The 22655-nt window shown below is 38.4% G+C and overlaps 2 protein-coding genes across 6 annotated transcripts in view; one reads left to right on the forward strand and one right to left on the reverse strand.

Moving 5' to 3' along the window:
* The window catches only part of CngB (Cyclic nucleotide-gated ion channel subunit B), a 150267-nt gene that overhangs the window by 1656 nt on the left and 125956 nt on the right, over positions 1-22655 (forward strand). The gene's annotated exons all lie outside the window — the stretch shown is intronic.
* LOC110841413 (uncharacterized) lies at positions 767-20920 on the reverse strand. Its single transcript, XM_087352609.1, has 21 exons — positions 20762-20920; positions 19419-19631; positions 18614-18751; positions 17804-17963; positions 16956-17141; positions 16229-16431; positions 15290-15452; positions 14248-14411; positions 13066-13213; positions 12047-12179; positions 10911-11124; positions 8972-9226; positions 8360-8497; positions 7527-7683; positions 6724-6909; positions 5736-5929; positions 4523-4697; positions 2762-2931; positions 2468-2615; positions 1330-1459; positions 767-1036 (listed from the first exon to the last, which is right to left on the reverse strand). The coding sequence occupies exons 2-21, from the start codon at positions 19614-19616 to the stop codon at positions 877-879; spliced, it is 3420 nt and encodes a 1139-aa protein (XP_087208735.1). The 5' UTR covers positions 19617-19631; positions 20762-20920; the 3' UTR covers positions 767-876.

The raw sequence follows: 22655 nt of genomic DNA on the forward strand, positions 1-22655 counted from the left end.
GCAGGTAAATATCAAATTGCTACCAAACACCATAATGAACGCTCACGTATATGAATAGGGTGATATAAAAGTGTGCTCTTGGGCAGCCACTACAATGGTTTGCTCTGCGCAATTTTTCCGCAGCTTAAACTTTTATTACTTTTACATTTTAACATTCCTTGTATGCCATCATTATTCATCTGAATTTATACTTCGTGTTGTATGCTGTATGTAAGTTATATTATGGCTAAACTGAATTTTATATCGTTATTGTAACTTTAAATGTATTTATATTTTATTTAACGACGCTTTTCCAGTAGCTCAGACTACACAGCATCGAATGAGAAGATGGACAATGGGTCCGCTATTGGCCGTAGTTTCGCAGAAGCATGGCGTAGTAACCCCATAATAACAATAAATAAAGCTTCTTATATATCGGTTGTGTAAGCATATATAGTATATTGGGATGATCAGCGAAAATTTAGCGTCGACTGTTTACATTGGTGAGATCTGAGGTTCTTACGCCGGCGAATATGAAGCTGTGTGTCTACTGAAATGTCTTCTGAAACTCTCTCAAACGTTGTTAGACTACTACCACACTACAGGTGCGTCGGTCTTCATTCTATTCCAAAATATATTCAACAGAGAATTCATGTTTAAATCATTTCAAGAACCATGAGTTGTTAACTTCCATATTATAAATGCAAACCCTTTTGTAACCCCGTCCATAACCGACCTGAATGATACTTCTATATGCATACGTAATTCTCGGCTAAATAAATCTAGATTTTTAATTAACCGTTAATATTTATTTTATGATCAATGCTCAGAGATTAAATTTAACTAAATGTTGTCACAGTTTTAAATACAGGGTCTCAAAATCCCACAAGATGTGTATTATAATGGATCCAGTGCTTCATTCCACACTGACGCTCGGTCCGCCAGTAGGTCGCGTCGCATAGCCAGCTCTTTGTTGATGTCCAAGTAGACAGGATCTGTTTTGGTCATCGGGTCCCACTTGACGTTAAGTACTGAGTTCATTTCCGAACTAGGGTCACTGAAACGTAAAAATTACGGATCCGTCAACCCTTAGAAGCATGACGTCAATCTAAATAACTGTTCTTATCTCTAGAAGAAGAAAAACGCGTCTCTGTTACAAAGAACAGTTGGTTATTGCTGTTCAGAGTAGAATTATTGTTTATTCCGAGGACCATAAAAATGGACCTACGCTCAGTGGGCTAAATGCTGTGTGTTAAAGTTGTACGTACAGTAAGCACTGTATTCTGTTTCTTCGCGTTTTACTTTAAAAACATTGGGAATATAAAGTTACTAATCTGAGTGGATTCTCACCCTGTTTTAGCGAAGTTGGTCCACATCTTGACTACTCTGGTCAGAGTCTTATTTTCATCTGAATCATCCTCGATAGGAGCGCTGATAATGGTACTAAACATATACCCCAGTTCATCGGCGTGAGCAACTCCTACAATGTTAGATACGTTGAAATACATAATGACAAATTCAGAGAACGTTTTTGCATTTTAAATATTAAATTATGCGAAGGAACTAGCTATTCTTATACCAATCGTCTTACTGAGTTACTAGAAGGCTGTTAATTAACCAGTCGTTAATGTTTTAACCACGGACCCACAACTTCATTATTGATAGTAATTAAGTTTTGTACATGGAAATACTGCGGTGAGGCATACAAGCGTAACAAAGTAACAGTTTGTTCCAAATCCAGTCAGAATGGTATAAACCCATTAAGCCCACATCTGGTGTGGGAGAAAGGCCGCTACTGAGAATTGCGTTTTAACTTATATATTTTCTAGTTTATTTTTATTACTATTTAATATGTTGAGAGCAGCAAAGTCAACTGTAGTAGACGCCACAAAATTGCATGCTTCGCATGGTTGAGATGGAATTTTTTAGTGAAAGAAAAACGTATTCAAGGCAAGACGTTCAATCGGTTCTCCTGTTCGAGCACTGGTGTGAGGTCAAGCGTTGGCACTCTTTTGAATCTCTTCATCAACTTATTTCAAGATTCATTATAACGTTCAGAATTAGTGGTTGTCCCTCGTTCCATAAAATCGGTAAGAATTAACGCCATTAACATCGCAAAACTCAGTCAACATCACCTCGAATGCTCGAACATGAAAAGCGATTGAACGTCTGGATATTTCCCTTTTTCCTCATCCCCGAACAGCCCAGATTTGGCACCGAGTGATTTTCATCCCTCCCCTAAGTTCATTGAGCATCTGCGGGGCCAGAATTTAGGGTCAGATGAAGAAGTGAAGTCTGCTGCGAGAACATTTTTTCGTGAACAAAACCCAGAATTTTACAAGAACGGATTTAAAAATCAGTTTATCGTTGGCGTAAGCGATAGTTTATACTTCGAAGTTGTGTGTAGCCTAAGAAAAGTTGACACATCAGACTTCTTAACTGCAAAATCACATTTGTTGTGGCAACAGTTTTGTGTGCATGAATTTACCTGGGTTCTTGAGTTTTAAGGCCTTTTTGACAATTCCTAGTTCTCCATCAAACTGGAAGTAATAGTAAAACACGGGCGCAGTTGAGATGGCAGCGTGTTTTTTCACAGCTCTGTCTGCGCCGATGAAGTAATCGAAATCTGTAAAGCACTGGGACATACAAACGTCAGTTGCTGTAGGTGAGAATAAGCTAGTATGTGGGTGTAGTCACCGTGTAGTTCTGGTCATAGAAATTTAACCAAATACTATGGAGAAAACTAACTATTTTCTATTGTTAATGTAATTTTTGTACTTACATCTACAAAATTATCCAGTGTGTCTTTGGAAGGCTTTTTATCTCCGAAGTAAAATTTCTTAATTTTTTCGGAAACATCCTTCACTTGCGAGACGTCTTTATATGCAACACCTGCCACTACTTTGTCAAAGTTTTTATCGAACTTGTCCCAGAATGAAGGTTTTTCTGTTCCTGTAAAACAATAAAAATACATTTAAATTGTGTCCCATGTTTCTGTTTGACTTTAAATCACTTAATCGTAAAATTACTCCATTTTATACACATAACACTATGTTATTGGTGTACTGTAAAAAAGGATTTAGCGACAAACGTAATTTGTACTTTTACCGAACTCCAAAGACGTATCAACAGAATTACAAGAAAACCTTTGATAATCGCTGTGAGTTTTTCTTCAGTTCTTGCATGTATTCTGCCTGGAGAGTAGTTCTTCGTCGATCCACTATTCGTAGTTATTATTTCCATGTTATTTTATAGTTTGCTAATCGGTTGTTATTACAGAGGACGATAACATAACATATTATTATTATTATTAGTGTTCTGTCTGACGACAGGTCCATATGAACAGGATCCTTCCATCCTTTTCTCGGACTGGGACCTGTTCATATACGTTCTTGGCAGATGATCCAGAAGTGGTTTGCCATTGCCTTCTTCTGTGTGTGAATGGAGTAATTGTTTGATGCCACGGAGGAAAACTCCGTGTTGCCTAGACCACGGCCTTGCCCAACACAAGTTATAAATTCGGGCACCGCGGTAATAAATAACGCCTCGACTTCAGGAAATTAGTTAAAGAGTATATCGCCACTACTGATCGCTGCATCAGAGCTGCGAACCGCAAAAATTCGGCTTTAGAAAAGACGGTCTATTATGTTCTGAACTTGACCTAATAAATAATGGACGCGCGGAAGTTATTTAGATGGCACGGTTATTATATTATATATGTTTTACTCCATTGTATTCTTACGTTTCCAGTTATTTTGGCAGCAATGAATGTTATAAAAATAATGTAGATGGAAAATATTTTACACGAAAATTAATGAAAATAAGGTTGTGATGACTATACTTCTGTGATATAACAAGAATAAATAAAATTCATATTCGCACAGTTCTGTGCTTAGGTCCTGATAGAGGGAAATGTTTACAAGACTTGCGGGAAACGGACATTGGTTCTTTGTGCTACATCGTACAAGGAATTTCACAATGAGTCTGAAGTACAGGAGTATTTCTGTAAAATTCTTAACTCAAGATTTTATGCCATTTACTACAGTTAAAGAAATATCAGCGTAGGTTCCTGTCTGGTAGACTGAAAATTTCATCGTACTGAGTAAACGCCGTGAAAGAGCGATTTAAAAAGACAAGAAACATTAATGTTTTTTACCCTAAACTGTGCATGCTTGTTTTTCCAATCGGTACATATACACCTAAATGAGTTTGTTAAACTCTTCGTGCCATCTAGACCAATCTGGTTCCATCTTATATTTATACAATCTCTAGCTGCCCACGGCCAAGCATTATTTGAACCGTATTTAATAATTTGGCTCGGAAGTGGTTAAGAAAAGTTTGCCCTTGAATGCGAAGTAATCATCAAATTTCCCTCGATCCAGGAATGTAACAATATTTGCTGTTATTGAAATTAAAATCTTGGCCGATACAGAATTGATGCAAGAAGAGATCAAGAGAACACATCGCAGTCTGAGGGAACCTGGTGTTATAAGTTTATGTTCTGTACGGATTTAACAACAAGAATAGTGTTAATTTTACCCACGTTTTAGAAATGTGAGTGCTTCTTTAGAGTTGATTCCTGTAATGTAGGGCACAGCATGAAACTTTTTTGATGAAATAAGATCGGCTGGTTTTCCTGGAAGGAAAACTTCCTCATCATTCACATTATATTCTTCTCTTGTTGGTTTGAGCGTTGTTTGGAATACACCTGTCTCATCCTGGAAACGTAAATTTAAATGTTTATTGTGGTCTTCTGAGTTGTGACATCGTGTAGTGGCTACCAACGTCGGAGGAACATTTCACCTTCTTCTACCCTAAATATAATTCCTATTAAGATTCTTATTTTTATCATTTCGTTGTTTCGTAAGTTAGGTTTATCAATACTTCTATTAAAAGTAAAATGCAATACGTAGCATTTTCAGGGATATTTCATATAGGTCTATTTTACGCTATTCTCAAAAGAATTAGAGAATTATTAGCCTAGTCAATATTATGTAGAATAAAACTATGTGTTGAAGGAGAAAATGAGATGATATAGAATAATTGCCGTATTAAAACTTGATTCGGTTTGTAATGCGTATTGTTTCACTTATTTATGTTCCATTTCGAATCTCACATTTGTAATCTAAATCGTGCAGTAGTCCCTTTCTTAACTAGCGAAAGCGCTTGTTCCTACGTCGGTCTTTTTCTGGAAATAAACTGTACTGAAATAATAATTTAGCTAATTTACTATAACAATCTGATGAATAGGTTCTATTATTTACCGGAGTGTCACCGCCCAGTAATTGCTTGATGCATTAAACGGTTACCAGTTAACGAAGCAGTTGAGGACATAGCTAATATTTTGCTCTGTAAAACCAATTATTGTAGCCTAGCATATAGACGGAAACACATGTTTCCTGAAATCTGCTAAAAAGTTTCAACATCTTCTCTGATGTATCTTTAATACTGAAATAACTGCTGTCCAAGTAAACAACTGGAAATGTCTGCTTAAAACTGAACGATAAAGAAAGTAGTCGCTGTAAGAATCCTACGGGACCCTTAATATTTGCGCTTTTGTTGGATAGATCAGTAGCATGAAATGATGCCGCCCAGCTCGAAATATTATTAATAATATATAATATTCGGAAAATAAATGTGTATTTGTGTTACAGTATTCCGAACGTTACTTGGATTCAGCGTTTTTATATATTACGTATTCGATTGTGCTCAAACAAACTGTTTATTACTGGAGTAGGTAATTGTGCATTTGATACCTCACAAGCTGATACGTTGACAAAATCTTTTGCGGGTTTCGTCCTGAAACACTCGAGCAGATCCTTAGCATTAGTAGAGACACACCCGATCGCGGCTCCAACATTAAAGGCCCCTGCGTTCATGTATTCTGGCTCAGCGTAAGCCCAATTAGAGAGTCCTGTACCGCTCTGTGAGATAGCTCGATGGAACAGTCCTGAAACAGAGGACATTTCTAGAGCTGTCTGTCCATCTATCGAATTTAAAATTTAAGAATCATATTCACTAGTTGCCCTGTAGTGGCAAAACTTTGAATGCGCAGCATGCCAATGGGGGACAGCCCATCTTATTACGTTTCAAGCCCCTGTCGTGAGAAGTATCAAGATGGCCGCCTTGCGATACTCTGGCTCTACAGTCGTTCAGAGAAGATTCTAAGTTCAGTATTAAGTTGCATTACCTGATTTTGGGTTTCTTAGAAAGTTCTAGGATTTCGTGTCCTCCTGACTCCAATATTGCACTCAGAATATGAAGTACATAAAAATTACTTATCAGGAAAAAGAGAAATGCTGTACACGACTAGATTAAGAGTAGCTCTTAGTGATCACTTATTTGGCCCAAAATAACTTAAAATTAAATTTATGTAGGCCGAAAAACAAACAGCAAAACATTATTCGTCTCTAGGACACATTTTGTAAAATAGAATTGCAATTATTTTTATAATTTATTTATAAAAACAATTGTAACTAAAATTATCTTCAGTCCTTCGTAACCCGAACACAAATTGCGCCACCTTAGGAGGTACTGTGTGATAATAATAACAACTTTGGAGTAACCGGTCATGGGGCAGGATTCGAACTAGGTATCTCTCGAATACGATGCGCCACGCCGGTCGATGTATGTAGAATATTTACCCGAAGTAATGTGTCACTTTTTCTTGCTATCCCTTTGCGCAAATGACAACGCATAGTATATTTAGCAATTATGGTATTCTTCTGCGTCGTTTTACGGTACCTGTGGTCATAGGAGACATGAGATGGAAGTGAACGCTGGCGGCCCCAGAGCTTTGCCCAAAGATGGTCACTTTGCCGGGATCCCCACCAAAATTGGCTATGTTCTTCTGCACCCACCGCAGAGCCATCACTTGGTCCTTCAGACCGTTGTTACCGGGAATCCCAGCCTCTGGCAGACTTAGAAATCCTAAAGAAGAAACGATCTAAGCAGATACAAAGTCCCTTGAATAATACTGGGCGTAAAATTACGAAACGTAGGTATTGATGCTTTATTTACAAAACTTGTACGATATCATGCACGTATAAAAGTTAACTAATATGTTCAGCGGATTTAAACTGTTGACTTTGACAATAATGCTCGACGGGTCCGAGGTTTCCAGTAGATTAAGTTGCGCCGGGCAGCCTCGTGGAAACTGGTCGACTTTTCAGAGATTCCTACTGCTTCCATTATCAGGGCGCCCTGATGATGGAGGTAATAAGCACCTCTGAAACGTCGGTAAATTTCTACGAGGTACACAGCGCAACATATCCAGAAGACTGTCAACTTTGTATTTCCGGCTGTGAAAATATGAAACCTCACGCTCTCCTTCCTCGGCTCGCTTTTGTTTAAAGCCAAGGTAAATGATACGGACAATGCCCATGCCGTAATCGGCCTGCAATTCTCAAGACATAACAACGACGGAGGGTCGTATAGCCTTTGCGATGAACTTCTGTGGACTTGCGCGTGTGCTCATCTAAGTCAAACTAAGCTGGACTATTTTTAACTAAACCAGCCCAACGAAACATAACGAGATTCTGAAATACCTAAAACGCCAATGCGGTAGTTGATGGAAACGAAGACGATGTCTTCTGTCAGCAGATGATCGGGTCCAAACATCATTGAAGTTGCAGATCCGGTTATGAAAGCTCCTCCATGGATCCACACCATCACGGCTTTTAAGTCGTTTGAGTCTGCAGGTAACTGAGACCACAGACATACAGCTTTTGTTGTTATTTTACATAATGAACATGTGGGTATTTATTATTGTTTGCATTTGTTTACGTAATATTTTAGGCTGTGCGCGGTACCTTTAGCATAATCACATTCTAACTTCTGTCCGGCAACTCGCCGTTTGGTCGATTTTTATTCGACTTTTATAAAGTTATGACAAGATCCAAATTTCACTGATCGTTTCAGAAAACTCTTCGACGACATAGAATAAAAACTGATAGTCGCTCAGCTGATTAAATAATTTCACCGTCTTTTATATCATCTGAAGGCTTTTCGAGATGTTTTCAAGAGATCGCTACTGCTCCCTATTCTTAGAATCTACGCCTTGCTCTTTCAAGTACTCTTTTTACCTCCAAGGTTTCCGACTAAAATTTTGTGTGCATTTCTCATCACTCACTTCACTTATATTGAACGCTACAGGCTTTGTTTCATGTACTTAAAATTTAGTGATTTATGTGATCCGAGGTGGGAGTTTAGTTTCTCCATCTGTGTTCAGTGAAGAGAAAAGTTTACACTAAAACCAGACCGCAAATCAATTTCGATCGTGCCTTCAATCCATAAGGTACCACGGCCCCTAGGTAGCATAATGGTTCATAGATAATTTTCTTTCTGTAGTCATCTTGAGTATTCTATTGCTGTTTGTTACCTTGTTGGTAAAGATATTCAGGAAAAGACAGTTCTCATCACCTTCCTTCATTTGTGACATTAATCCTATTTGTGGACAGTTGCTACCTTCCTGAGTTGCCTCGAAAGTTTCATTCCAAGGATCTGGAAGCTGAGGAGCCTGTAATGTAGTTAAGTGTCGATTTCATTCAACTTCTTCTAACACATCATTTATTATTATCATGTTTTTAATTCTGTAATATATTCTCACAAATTCTGTAACTTGCAGATTTGTCCTGCAATGAAGCGATTCAACTAGGCACAAACGGGCATTGACGCTATAATTACCATTGTGTTTATAATCGCATATTTTATCACCTAGAGGGGTTTTCGGTTTCTGTACGTATAGCCTGGGGATTCAGGACATAAATGGAAGAATTTTCCCAGCTCAGCTGATTCCGTATGAGCTTGAATTGATACGACTTTGATATATAAAACCTACTTGTGGTTAAGGACCTCAGTACTAATTCCTAACTTCACAAATGTTACCTTAATTGTTTGACTCCGTGCCTGTCTACATGTCCGCTAATTTACAAATCATTCACAGTTTGACAGCGATCGTTATGGTGTGAGGTACAGAAACAACGAAGCGTACCTTAAATCTCAGTTCACCAACCGGTGGTTTTGCGTAAGGAATTCCTAGGAACACAAGAAATTCTTTGTCCCTGATTGATACGCCTTGGATTCCTCTGATGGTCCCCTGTTCTGTCTGAACGAGAGGCCCATCGCTTTCCTCTTCAGTTGCTACGGGTTTGGAGAGGGCGAATATGAGCACCAGTGCTGCTGGTAGCAACGATGCCATGATGCGGGTACAGTTCCTGGCGGACACTGATGTGGGCAAACGAAGTTTTTATTTTATGTATCACGTAAAGAGCTGTTGCACCAGAATGCACTACCGGAACGTCACGCAGGGTTATGAAATGTGTAGCCTATAGAGTTCTGATTATCTGATAACCACACACAAACACCGTGGGAAACGGAGATCAGGTTTAATGTAGCGTACATTTGTATTCTTGCATATTTTTGGGCTTATGTCGCAGATATCTTGATTTACCATTTTCTGCTTCCATTTTCTTAATTCCACTGTCGATACAATTCTTTGAAATAACTATTCTCTTTGGGAAAATGTTTACTGGCGTCTACAGGACATTTGATCCAATCCAAAAGGCCCAAGAAATGAAACGTTCAAAGGAGGAAATGGTTCAAACATTAATTTTGTTTTCTGGCACAAAATATACATAGTAAGAAATGCCAAAATTATATTTGGATTGAACAATACGTCGTTTGAAATGTACTGACAAAACACTGAATGAAATTATTAGGATTTTCCAATACATGACATTTATTGACGGCAAAAATGAGAAGATTGATCGAAAAATATTTGGGAAAGTTATAATCATCGGATCAAACTTATTTCAATTCAATTATTCAAACGATTTCAATTTAGAATCGATGTGTTATTATGAAACAGTGTTACTTTCGCCATCACTTAAAGAAATTTACAAAAACTCATTATAGCTAATGACTAAGCGATGTGTTTTACAACACCAGGTATTACGTTGATACAGCAGTGGATGAAATGTGGGTTAATAAACGATTTTAGAGGTTTCGACTGTAAGTGTCCTGGCTATAACGACTGGGCAGATATGGCAGTTGGATCTCATTGGCCTAACGTGGACCTTTCAGACTAGACCCAGACGCGTGGACGAAATTGTGGACTGAACGTTTTAGATTGGACCAACATCCAGAAACCTTACTGGTGTATGTCCAATTATCCGGACTTTGTTGTTTTTCAATCTTAAATTCGTACGAGGATTCAACATTAATGCACAAGAGGAAGAATAAACGAAACAAGAATCATATTATTTTTAAAATGATATTTAGATTTTGTCTCACAAAGTTATGTACAACCTTCATTTCATTGTTCTGACATCTCTTTATGTATGGCTTTTTATTGCATGTGCCAATTTTATCTTATCCTGGAACAAACCAACAAAAGAGACCGTGCGTGACTGATATAATCGTATTTTCTAACTACCCAGTTAGTTGTAGCGGAAGGTAACTAACTCCATGGAGTACAGTCCTCCTTAAAAGGCACAGATAGCCCAAGAAATTCACCTCTATCAATGGAATGTGAAGGTTCGCAAGAGGCTACAACTTGTCCGTATCCTGAGCCAGATTATTCCAGTCCACATTCTTCATATTTCTTTAAGACCCTGAAGAGAACTAATTTAAGAAATCAATAACTCACCACAAAGTACATCCGGAATCCTCGGTCACGTGACATTCAGATTGCTGATGAACATACAGAAACGTAATAGAAAGAATGGTCCCAGAAGTGAATTAACGTAATTAAACACTAACGGAATGTTCACGAATCCGATGCCTAGAACAATGGTACATAGAGGTTCCTCTTATCGTGAGGTCTTAAGCTGTAGCTTAGTGTGTGCTTAACTTCAGCACCGTAAATACACAACATTGCATGCTTATAGGTTACTTATGCTCAATTTCGCATAGCTTATTTGTCGTCGTTACTGATTAACGTCGAACATTGAATAGAACGGCCAACATGGCGATGCGTCAGGAATATATTTACTGTACAGTTTCATCCACCACTCTGCATGTCCATTGTTTAGTCCGTGCTTCATTTTGAGGTCAGTGTCAATACTCAAGGAAGGGAAATTTGATTTGCTGATAGGTTTCCATGAAACATTCTGGAGCACAGGGTCCGGCTGTGGCGTGGGGTATCTGTAACAAAGAAATCTGTGAATGATGCCACAGTCATTAGCAGATTTGTCGATAGTGACCTTCTGGGTTGCAGTTATTTTTATTTACAAATGCCATTTGCAAGACTGCACGGTGTCATAACCCAGAAGAAAAACATCGGCAAATTTACCTTCGTGAGAACTAGAAGTTTCAGGTATTCTTCTGGGTTGTAAGTCCGTGTGGACTCGTAGGTAGATACCTATTTATCCAGAACAACATCGACGTCCAAACCGCCGTGAGAATCCGAAATATGAGATTAGGGGAAGATAATATAACTTTGTACAAGCAACAAATTTTTTATTATTTCACCCGTCAGTCCGTTAGATATTTCTGCAGAACACACAAGTAACGACGTGGTGATATCACATCATAAATATTGGTAATTGCCAGGAATCCGCACTGTGAATGCGTGAACGCCTTCTGGAGATAATTGTGAACTACTGTGTAAACTCAGTTGTTTCAAAGAAATTCCTGGACTTTCCAGATGCAGGCTTTTGCAAGTCATTTCATCGCGTATGAAATATCGCGGCACGTACTTAGGTTTTTCGTTTTCTTATCTTAATATTAGTCACATTAAATTATAACTCCAGAGAGTATTACCCAGGTCTCCATACGCCCCCCTTCGATCTAAAAACTGAAAATAATCTCCAATGTGTCCGAACCAATTTAGTTCAAATAACATTTTAAACGAATAAAATTATAAGATTTTTGATCTTCGTATACAGAAATAAAGCTGTACAAAATCATCTTAAATGAAGTCCTTAATATTTTCACTAAATCAGATTATATAAAATATATAGTTCGGGTTCCACAAACAACAGATACAACTAATTATAAGCTATTTTTAATGATACGGTCCAATTTTGCAACTGCACTGTTTATAATAATTACTCTTTTCACTTACCCAGTCTTTGCGAAGTTGGCCCACAATTTCGTCATCCTTACTGACGTCAAATATTCAGGAGTTCCAGGTTTCAGATTCACCTTCAAGATTTCAACTCGGAACAGGTATGGAATATCATCTGCGTGACATGCACCTGAGGAAGATAAATTTCTATTTAAAGGTGGAGATAAATTTGCCTCTGGCACAAGCCAGGAAGGCATTTGCTAGAGTGAAGGTATAACTCCACACATTTTTAGTCTCGGCATTAGATGGAAGTGTGTAGTAGCTTCACGCCTCGGCCACTTTACTCCTGGCGAAAGAACCACGGTATTTGTTGAATACGAGCAGACACATGAATACAATTTGGTAAACAGTAATGAATAAAACACACTTTATTTTAAACCTCATACGTTACGCGCGCGCACGCTCACACACACACAACGGAATTACCGACACACGAATTATACCGTACAGAATTCAATCCCATAGCATAGTGTACTTAACTTGTGAGCAGATAAGTTATACGATCGAATCCAATCCTACTGGATTAAATTTTATTTCATAGCTTTCATTTGTAAGTTATATATATTACAGATTATTATTAGCATTATTATTCTATTTTGAGTATGAGTTAATTTCTTAGGTACAGACAGATTTTGGTTGCATTAATGTTGTCATACGTAACCTCAAAGTGTCGCATTTTCGCCACGCTTCTCTTGAGCGTATTTGTTGTACGCCTTGCGGGAGTTACCTCAAACCACGTCTTCTGGTGAGTGATTGTCATTATACTAACAATAATTATTTTCATTTTAACAATAACAGGCGATGGTTGGAATCGAACGGGAACGGGGTAGTTATCTAGTGGTAATCCTACTAACCCTGTATTAAACACGTCTTGAGTTAGATTCCAACTGCGGCCACTAATCTCAAAATAAAAAAGTCTGTCATATTGTGATAAGCAGTTACCTGAAGACGGAAGACGCCGTGTGTATCAAGTAAGCTTATCCGACGCAGGTACGATATTCTGTGATCTGTCTCACCTGGAAAGCCGGTACCGCCAGCCAGTTTCTTGAAGACATTCGCAGTGCCGTCAAAAGAGAACTCGTACGAGAAGACTGGAGAGGAGTGCGTTGCCTGTCTCTGCGCGGTGCAGTACACTCCGTTAATAAAGAAAAAATCCGTGATAACCTGCAGAAACAAAGCTTCTTATTTAAATTTTGCAGCTTGCGTAACGAGTCTGTGTGTCCAGTCGGCACTCTCCTTAATATGATAAAGCAATATAAAAACACGGTAATAATAATGACTGAAAATAGGAATATTTCCAGTTTCAAGTCAGAACATTGTTAGATTATGACTTTCGTCAAAGATGTGTCATCACAGAGTCGTAAAAAAGTATTTCAGTGCGTACGAAATATTAACTGTGTAGAGCGGCATTTGAATACATGCAGTTAAGTTGTACGATATTACCAGGTGGGAGTTTACACTGGTTTATCCTGGGTCAAGAAACTGATACTCTCTCAGCTAGTAATACATTTTCTGTCCTTACTTATCTCAAAGTTCATTATCGTGTTCACAAGAGCATTCTGAGCCTTTATATGTTATTTCACGATCATACAATAAGATCTGACAATGGGTACAAATTCTAGGGGAGTCAGAGCCATTGAAGTCCAAACTCTGGGGACGGCTTAGTTCCCGGATAAGACAAAATACAGTAACTGCAGAAATATTGCCCAATTTCTTATCTAAATATACTTAAATTCAACAAATTTAAGATGATTAATGTAAGATCTGAGGTTTTCACAGCGGTGAGTATGAAGATTTCTGTCTTCTGGGTTGCGCTGTGTAGTCTGGTCGATGTTTACCAACGTTTCAGACGGAGGCAGTGGTAAACATCGACCAGACTACACAGCGCAACAACCCAGAAGACAGAAATCTTCATACTAAGAATCGCCCTGATGACGGAGGCAGTATGACCTCTGAAACGTTGGTAAACATCGACCAGACTACACAGCGCAACAACCCAGAAGACATAAATCTTCATCGCCCTGATGACGGAGGCAGTATGACCTCTGAAACGTAGGTTAACATCGTCCAGACTACACAGCGCAACAACCCAGAAGACAGAAATCTTCATGATTAATGTTTGTAACTTTCTGTGGCTTGTGGCATATTCTTCCAAATGCGGGATGAACATTGTAGAAAATACCATCTTTTAAACTCACATCAATGTACTGAAGTACAAGAGGTCTGGAGTTATTGAAGTATTTGTTCTTTACTTCGACAGCCATGTCATGAGCCTTGGGTATCTTCTGTCCAGCGTAGAAAGGAAGAGCCAGTTCAAAAACGTTCACAACGTGCCTTAGCAGCCAGGAGAATGGTTTTATTACTGAAATCATATCGGACATTAAACTGTTATTTCACTGGTAATAAAATATTACATATTTCGCCCTCAAGTCTAATTCACAGGACGCTTGTTTGAACAGCACGTAAAATTCGGTTCCGGGAATTCACGTCATGTATCAGTTACAGAAGTAATTCAGACACAAAGCATTAAATAACATTCACTTAACAAAGTTACAAAAGAGGCTAACTGTTTCAGATTGTTGAGTAGCCTCTGTTTTTATTTGCACACCCATCTCCAGTTCTCGTCTCATGACTCCAGTTTTCATATTTAGGAGACACAAAATCCTGAATTTTACTCTTATTCATATTTTAGGTAAAATATAAATGTAAGCGTGTCTCTTCAATTATCTAGCCTTACGTGGCACTTCATTGATCGTTCATGTTGACTACGAGACATGTGAAAATGACTTGTAATATGAACTTTTTTCTTTAGATAAACTACTATCGCAACTTCGTAATCAGAATAAACTTATTGTACTGCAGCAAGTTCCAAAATGAAATTATTTTATGTATTAATTTGTTAACTACACCGCATTTAATCGAGATTCAAAATAACAACAAAATACTCTTTAAAATATAATTAATTTGAAGACTACAAAATTTCCCCACATGATAAGCAGAGTGGTAACTTATGGTCGACGCGTTTTAATGTTGAGTAACTTTACAGTTGGACTAACTGGTATCTATATTAATAGTTTCTACATTATTTCCAGAATAAACAGAAAGAGCACTAGCGAATCGATCTTTGTCATGGAGATGAGTTTCTTGTCATAGGAACTGAGATTCGCAGTTATTTGGGTTAGCTTCGTGCGTCAAAGGGGGAACAAGGACAACATTTATTATTTTTTTCAGTCTACTTACTGGGTGTTGCTAAGATTCCTTCTTCATTGTTTACGCCTATTATATAGGGAATTTTCAAGAACTTTCCTGCGTTGATTAGATTTATCGGTGTATCGGGAAGGAAAACTTCACCACTGACAGCCTTCGTGTCTAAAGTCGGCCCCGTCAAAGCACCGACTTCCGGCTGCAGAAACAGATAGTTATTGACACTGTATTCAAAGAAAATCATCGAACTATGTAGTGAGTTTAATGCGAATCAAAGCCCACGATTAATTATGTAATTTGTGCTACAATTTCCATCGTACGTTCTCAAGATTTATTCCACTTCGGCAGTCAAAAGATCAATAGACGTACAGCACTTGAATGTTCTCTACCTGATTGGCTGTTTTCCAGTTTTTCAGCCATTGTCAACAGATTCAGTAGATAACTTGGAAATCCTACTCAGTCCACATTTGGGGGGGGGGGGGGATTCAGTTTCGGACATTTTTAAGCGTTGACCCCAGTTTTTTGTTTGTTTGTGTAATAATGTCAGGCGGGATCTATGGGAGATAGGAGTTGAAGGAAACTGGATTTTGTTGACCCAGGACAGGGTCCGGTGGAGGGCTTTGATTAATTCGGTGATGAACCTTCGAGTTCGGTAAGCCATCTAGTTAGTAAGTAATAATAAAATTAATTATTAGTTTGATGATGGAGGCAGCAAGTAACTCTGAAACGACGGTAAAATTCTACCAGATTATACGGCGCCACAACCCAGAAGACGACCATCTTTATACTTGCCGTCGTGAAAACCTGAAGTCCTACTTAATCTTATAATGTTAGATGTTTGCTACTGTCTATAATTTGTTTTATGTATCCAGAAGAATACATGGATGGTTAAAATATGCCGCTGTGGCGATCTTCACATAGTTTAAATTCACGCTGATGACAAAGTAATAACTTTATAAAGAAATGGCAGCGTACCAGTAATAGAGCTGTAAATATAAAAACCACGAGCCGTTCAGGTTCGGCTGCCCTCAGCACTTGCAGCACCTGCAGGGGATCAGTCGTTTTTACACCAAATTCTTCCCCGAGCAGAAAGGCCAACTTGACGCTGGCATCTGGCGTTTGGTAAGCCCAGGGATTCAATGCAGATCCGCTTTCAGATATGGCGCGATGAAACAATCCTAAGACATTTGATGTGACATGTAGTCTGTTCCTCGGTTTATTTAAAGATGATTTCTAAACTACTTAAGCTATGTCGTATCGAATGACAGGATGATCCCAATGTTGGATTGGGAAGGGCGTGGTAAGTTTGAAGTAATATCGCAGAATTCGCCTGGAATGATGGGTTAAACGGCGAGAAATCAAAACTCATTGTATAGTAAATTGAACCTTTGCTGTGGCGCTAATACAGAATTCCTCAAAAAGGTGTATGCCCACATTCAATGAATGAAATAAAGACATTTTAATAAACTAAACAATTACATACGTTAGCATTCGCACTTGGTAGATTAGCGAATCTCGTGTTGGTGTTTAAAATGACCACCGCCCGCATACACAACACGGGGATCGGCAAGTAGGTTGATATTCCGTATTTCAAAGTGTACACATTTTTTTTGGTCACGCGTATGTGCGTTTCTTTTACATCCTTCCGCTGTCTGGGTACGCGCATGGTTGACATGACATTTGAAAGGCTATCAGTACTCACTGCTTGACATTGGTGATAACAAGTGATAGTGGACGCTGGAGGCCCCAGCGCTCTCCCCGAAAATGGTGATGTTATCAGGGTCTCCTCCGAACTTGACTATATTGTTTCTCACCCATTTCAGAGCCAAGACTTGGTCCTTCATTCCATTGTTCCCTGGAACTTCCTTATTCTGCAGACTCAGAAATCCTGAGGGAAAAGGACATTAATGAAGATGGAGGAAGGAAGTGTGGTTTGCATGCTTCGGATAATGGTGAAATACAGTGTGTTAAATTGTTCTTATGGACTTGTAGGTCGGATAGATTTTAAAACATCAACGTTCCAGAAGTTCTGCTTCTGTCAGTTGAATGGAGGGAAAAAATACATAATTTGTTGAACTCCTAGTCGAGCTGGTCCAGGTTTGAGACTAGCTGGCTAAAGACGCACTTCATCTGATCGATTCTGCTGTGATCCACTGAACCACGAAAGTAAGCCATTAAGGCAGAGTACTTTTTTTCCAGAGAGTTAGTCGGGCCAACACGAATGACGTAATCGCTCCGCCCCTGAATTAAAAATTCAGCGGGGAGAGATTTCTTTCATACCTTAATCCTTCGCCGCCTTTCTTCCTTTTCTTTATCGCTTTCCCTCCTTCCGCATGTGTTCCTTCCCCTACCCTTTTATTTCAACAAAACGTTGAAACCGCTTGTATTAAAAGTACCTCTACATGCTGCCTAATAGTAACAGAACTTGCGTAGTTAAAGATTTTGCCATTAGCTTCATTAATGAGGAATTCATAGCCTGTGGGCGCGTGTAAGACGTCATCATATACCATGACCTATAGCAGGCCTGGAATCATAGATTAATGTACTTACCCAATACTCCTAGACGGTAGTTGAAGGTAACAACTACCACTTGTTCATCTACTAGGAAATCAGGACCATAGACAGTCCTGTCACCTGAGCCCAAAATGTAACCTCCGCCGTGTATCCACACCATGACAGCTGTTGAAGCTGTGTCCGTTTCGGAGAGAATCTACAGCCGTACGATCACAAAATAAAATTGTATCATTCTAACAGAGGTCTCGAAAGTAGTGGAAAGCTTTGTATAAAAATTAAATACACGGTATTTGGCCTACATGTTATTTTTCTGTTACGTATGATTTTCAGCTACACGATCATAAAAGTCCAGTGCTTAAAAATCATCTTGAGGGGTTTAATTTATTCTCACATTTAAAAGGAACTGTCTATTAAAACATAATTTTGCTAAAATAGTTAAAAACTATCAATCTTCTTCTGATTACAAATTAAGAACGTTTGGAAATCGAAATATCTCTCCTCTTTTTCTGAAATAGTTGGTTACTTCTAAACCACAGTGACATCTACAAGTACTGAGTAAAGTTCGGCTGTTGTATTTTTTAAGCAGAAAAATATTTCATGTAATCCAGTTGAGTCACGTCTTGATTTTAATATATTTTTTGTAACACGTTAGTGTAAAGTTAGGGAACATATAAAGTTCATAAAGTATATAATGCATATAAAGTTGTTATGCCTTTTGATATATATTTTTCTTCTGGTACAGATAATGTATTCGTGCCTCCAGATAAAAGGAAGTACCTACGTAAATCATAGGACAAGAGGTGTGAAGTTTATGCGGCTTTTAAAGAGATGTTTATGTTCTATTACCTTTGGCGAGAACACGTTAATGAACAGACAATCTTCTTCACCGAAATATGTTTGGCTAATAGGGTTAATCTGTGGACAAGAAGGTCCCTCGACGGTCGCGTTTCTTACACCGCTCCATGAGTCCGCCGGTTGAGGGGCCTGCGGGGAGCGACACACAGCAAAGTTAATTTCCGTTAAATCGTACAGAATTCATTGCAAAGGGGCTTAGATATAGGTGGGTAGATAATATTAAGATGGATCTCAGGGAAGTAGGTCGTGGAGACGTGAACACAATTGCACTGGTTTAGAATAATACGCACTGAAGAACTTTTGTCATAACGATGCTGAACCGTTGTGTTTTCGTGGTAGGAAATTTTTTGGTCAGTGGAACTAGAAAAAAGGCGCCGAGGAGAATTTTTGTTAACGAGAAAAGTGATGTGAAACGGGGATTCAAAATACTGCATAATGAGCATCTTTAAAAGTTGTATTATTCACTATTAGTGGGGATATTAAATACATGAGATGCGCGAGGAATGTAGCACGCATGGTAGAAACTTTGCTCCGAAAATCTTAAAGGAAGAGATCATTTGGTAAAGAAAAGCGTAGGTAAAAAGATTATGTTAAAGTCTGTATTGAAGGAACAGGATATGAGCTCTATTCGTGTAGCTCAGGATAGACCCCAGTTGACAGGTTACTCAGAAGACGGTAATGAGCATTCGATTTGCCTAAGAGACGGGGAAATTCATGATTAGTTGAGCTAGTGTTATCATATGAAGAAGGAATCTGATCCCATTATATATATTGCTTGCAAAATAACTATTCGTACCTTGAACCTAAGTTCTCCTATAGGAGGTCTGGCATAGGGTATTCCCATGAAGGCGAAGAATGTTAGGTTACTGCGGATCGAAGAGAGAGTTGTTCCCCTGATGAAGCCTTCATGAATGTGGACTATAGGATCAAACTCAGAAGCAACGGACCCGAAAATATAAAGCTTAAACACGACGATGAATCCAGAATATTTCATGGCTGCTCTTGGAGACTAGAACAGAAAATAAATGTATAATATCTGCTCAAACAAACGTTAAGGTCACTCCTTTTTATTTAGCCGCAGGTTCATAGTAGGCATATATGTAATGTAAGTTATATATGTGATGGAATATATTCAGAGATGCATTTCAAAGTGCATGTGCGGTTACGTATGTAGTGATTTTTCAGTCTGTATGTGTATTTTTGTTGGATGTCAGACATCAGATGTGACTGAAGATGGCTGTCTTCTGGGTTGTTGCGACGTACAGTCTCGTAGAAGTTTACCGATGTTTCGGAAGTCCTTGCTGCTTCCATAATCAGAGCGATCGCTCACTTAATTTTGAAAAAAAGAGAACAAATATGACTGTTTCCTATTCGGTTTAATCCATATCTAAGTAACCTGACGGAACTGTCACTTATTTATTTATAGTTATTTAACGACACTTTTTTCAGTGGCTGAGACTGTATAGCTCGAGGATTTGTCTTGAATGATCGAGCTAGTTTTAAATATGAACTAGGGACCCAACACAATAGACTTTTATTCTCCCGCTCATCAAATGAGGAAGGAAGTAGAACCGACTTCCGAAACAAGTGGTTTGAAAGGCATTTGGATGAAGCCCAACAGAAAAACTTCACAGTATGTCATAAAATAGTCACAATCTTAAAATTTTCTGCCTTGATATACGGGTTTCCTTGTGAAGGTCACTCCGCTGGTAATCAGCATTTTAAGATGTTTTAAAGTATCCAAGATCTTTGCACTTCTGCGTTACGACAGATCTTCGATAAATAATGTTTCATCACATCATCATGGCGGCGGTATCGGAAAAATACGATTCAATGAATGTAACACGTGAACTATCACAGTGTTTTTGAAATCAAAATTATGCGTACAAATCTTCTCCGTAGCGTTCCTACAAGCACAATGTGCAAATATTGTAGGCAGAACTTATTTTGAGACTAGGGTTAATATAACTCGTTTTTGCTAGTCGAGTGAACAGTTTTCTGTAACCATTGTGCCAAACTTCTAATGATACGTGATTTCTGTTATTTCACTGTTATTTCGTGTTTGAAAATTATTCATTGGGCATACAAATTGCAATGTTCTGTCCCTCACTTTACATTGAATTCTCTGTTATTGCTTACCTGAACGATGGCCTTGCGTCTTTTTGAGTTCCTCAGCGCGAACTTATTTTTCCTGTGCAATCAGCAACAAGTTATCTTTTAATAGTGTCAGAGTTGAGTGTTGTTGTTAATCGACACAGAGCCAGCACAGCTGGAGTGTGGAAATTACTACGTCTCAGTAAGCTGCAGCTTTCGTTTTGGTATCAAAGGCCAATAGCAATGTGAAAATTATATTCCTTTCTTCTTGGGAATTTAATGTCAGCATGTAAACGATAGAAATTATTGACATATGACTGTCTAGGCCACTGTGGGTTCCCTAGAAGAAATTAGCGAACAGTTTATCCTTTAACAAGTAGACTGATAATTATCAAGAATTTGAGTAATGTGATAGTAACTAATACAGAAGGAAAGTATTTGATACTTATTTGAAAATAATAAGATTTTATAAGAATTTTAATGCATGTTATTGGTTATAGAAATGTAATTAGCATATATTTAAGAAGTAATTTAGTCGGCGATATGTGTAAAGAAAGTCTTCAAATTTAATATATATTACAACAATATCATGAATGAAGTGTTCTGCTTTCTTTAAAACACAGAATAAATCACATTTTTTATGGGTTTTATTCATTAACTCGCTTCAGAAATTAGTTTTATGTAGTTATTTTAAGGACTATGCATTGTTAAAAATGGCTATCCTTTGGGTTGTAACACCATGTAGATATTGACTGCAGTTTGAGAGGAACGTATTGCCTTCATCATCGGAATGATTTGTAAGGGGTGTATATCGTTACAGTTATTTATAGATTTCAAAAAGCCTATGACTCTGTGAAGAGAGAAGTGCTATATAATATTCTTATTGAATTTGGTATACCAAAGAAGCTAGTGAGTCTAATAAAAATGTGCTTAAATGAAACCTGTAGCAAAATTCGAGTAGGTAAATATGTATCTGAGACATTCCTCATCAAGAATGGTCTAAAACAAGGAGATGCTTTGTCTCCCTTGCTCTTTAGCTTTGCGCTAGAATATGCTATCAGGAAGGTCCAAGATAGGCAGGAGGATTTACAATTGAATGGGACACATCAGCTATTGGTATATGCTAATGATGTTAATTTATTGGGGGACGATATGAATACAATAAAGAGGAACGCAGAAGTTTTACTAGAGGCTAGTAGACAAGTGGGGCTAGAAGTAAATCCAGAAAAAACTGAGTACATGTTAGTATCTCGTCATCAGAAGACAGGCGGGCAAAATTATCTTAGGGTGGCTAATAAATCCTTTGAAAAGGTTACAAAGTTCAAATATTTGGGAACAACAATAACAAATCAAAATGATACTCGTGAGGAAGTTAGGAGGAGACTAAATTCCGGAAATGCTTGCTACTTCTCAGTTCAAAATATTTTGTCTTCCTGTCTGATTTCTAAGAACCTGAAAATTAAAGTATACAAAACAATAATCTTGCCTGTTGTTTTGTATGGGTGCGAAACATGGTCTCTCACTCAGAGGGAGGAACACAGATTGCAGGTGTTTGAGAATCGGGTGTTGAGGAGGATATTTGGGCCTAAGAGGGAAGACGATGGGGCGTGGAGAAAACTGCACAATGACGAGCTTAAAAATCTGTACTCCTCACCCAGTATTGTCAGGGTGATTAAGTCGAGAAGATTGAGATGGGCCGGGCATGTAGCGCGCATGGATGGGACAAGAGGTGTGCACCGGGTACTGGTTGGGAAACCTGAAGGGAAGAGACCGCTGGGGAGACCTAGACGTAGATGGGAGGATAATCTCAGGCGGGATCTATGGGAGATAGGAGTCGAAGGAAACTTGATTTTGTTGGCCCAGGACAGGGTCTGGTGGAGGGCTTTGGTTAATTCGGTGATGAACCTTCGGGTTCGGTAAGCCATCTAGTTAGTTAGTT

This window comes from Zootermopsis nevadensis, unplaced genomic scaffold, assembly GCF_977971745.1.
Source record: "Zootermopsis nevadensis isolate Lab colony 2312 unplaced genomic scaffold, Znev_1.0 Znev_ptg000021l, whole genome shotgun sequence".
In the NCBI taxonomy this organism is placed as follows: domain Eukaryota; kingdom Metazoa; phylum Arthropoda; class Insecta; order Blattodea; family Termopsidae; genus Zootermopsis; species Zootermopsis nevadensis.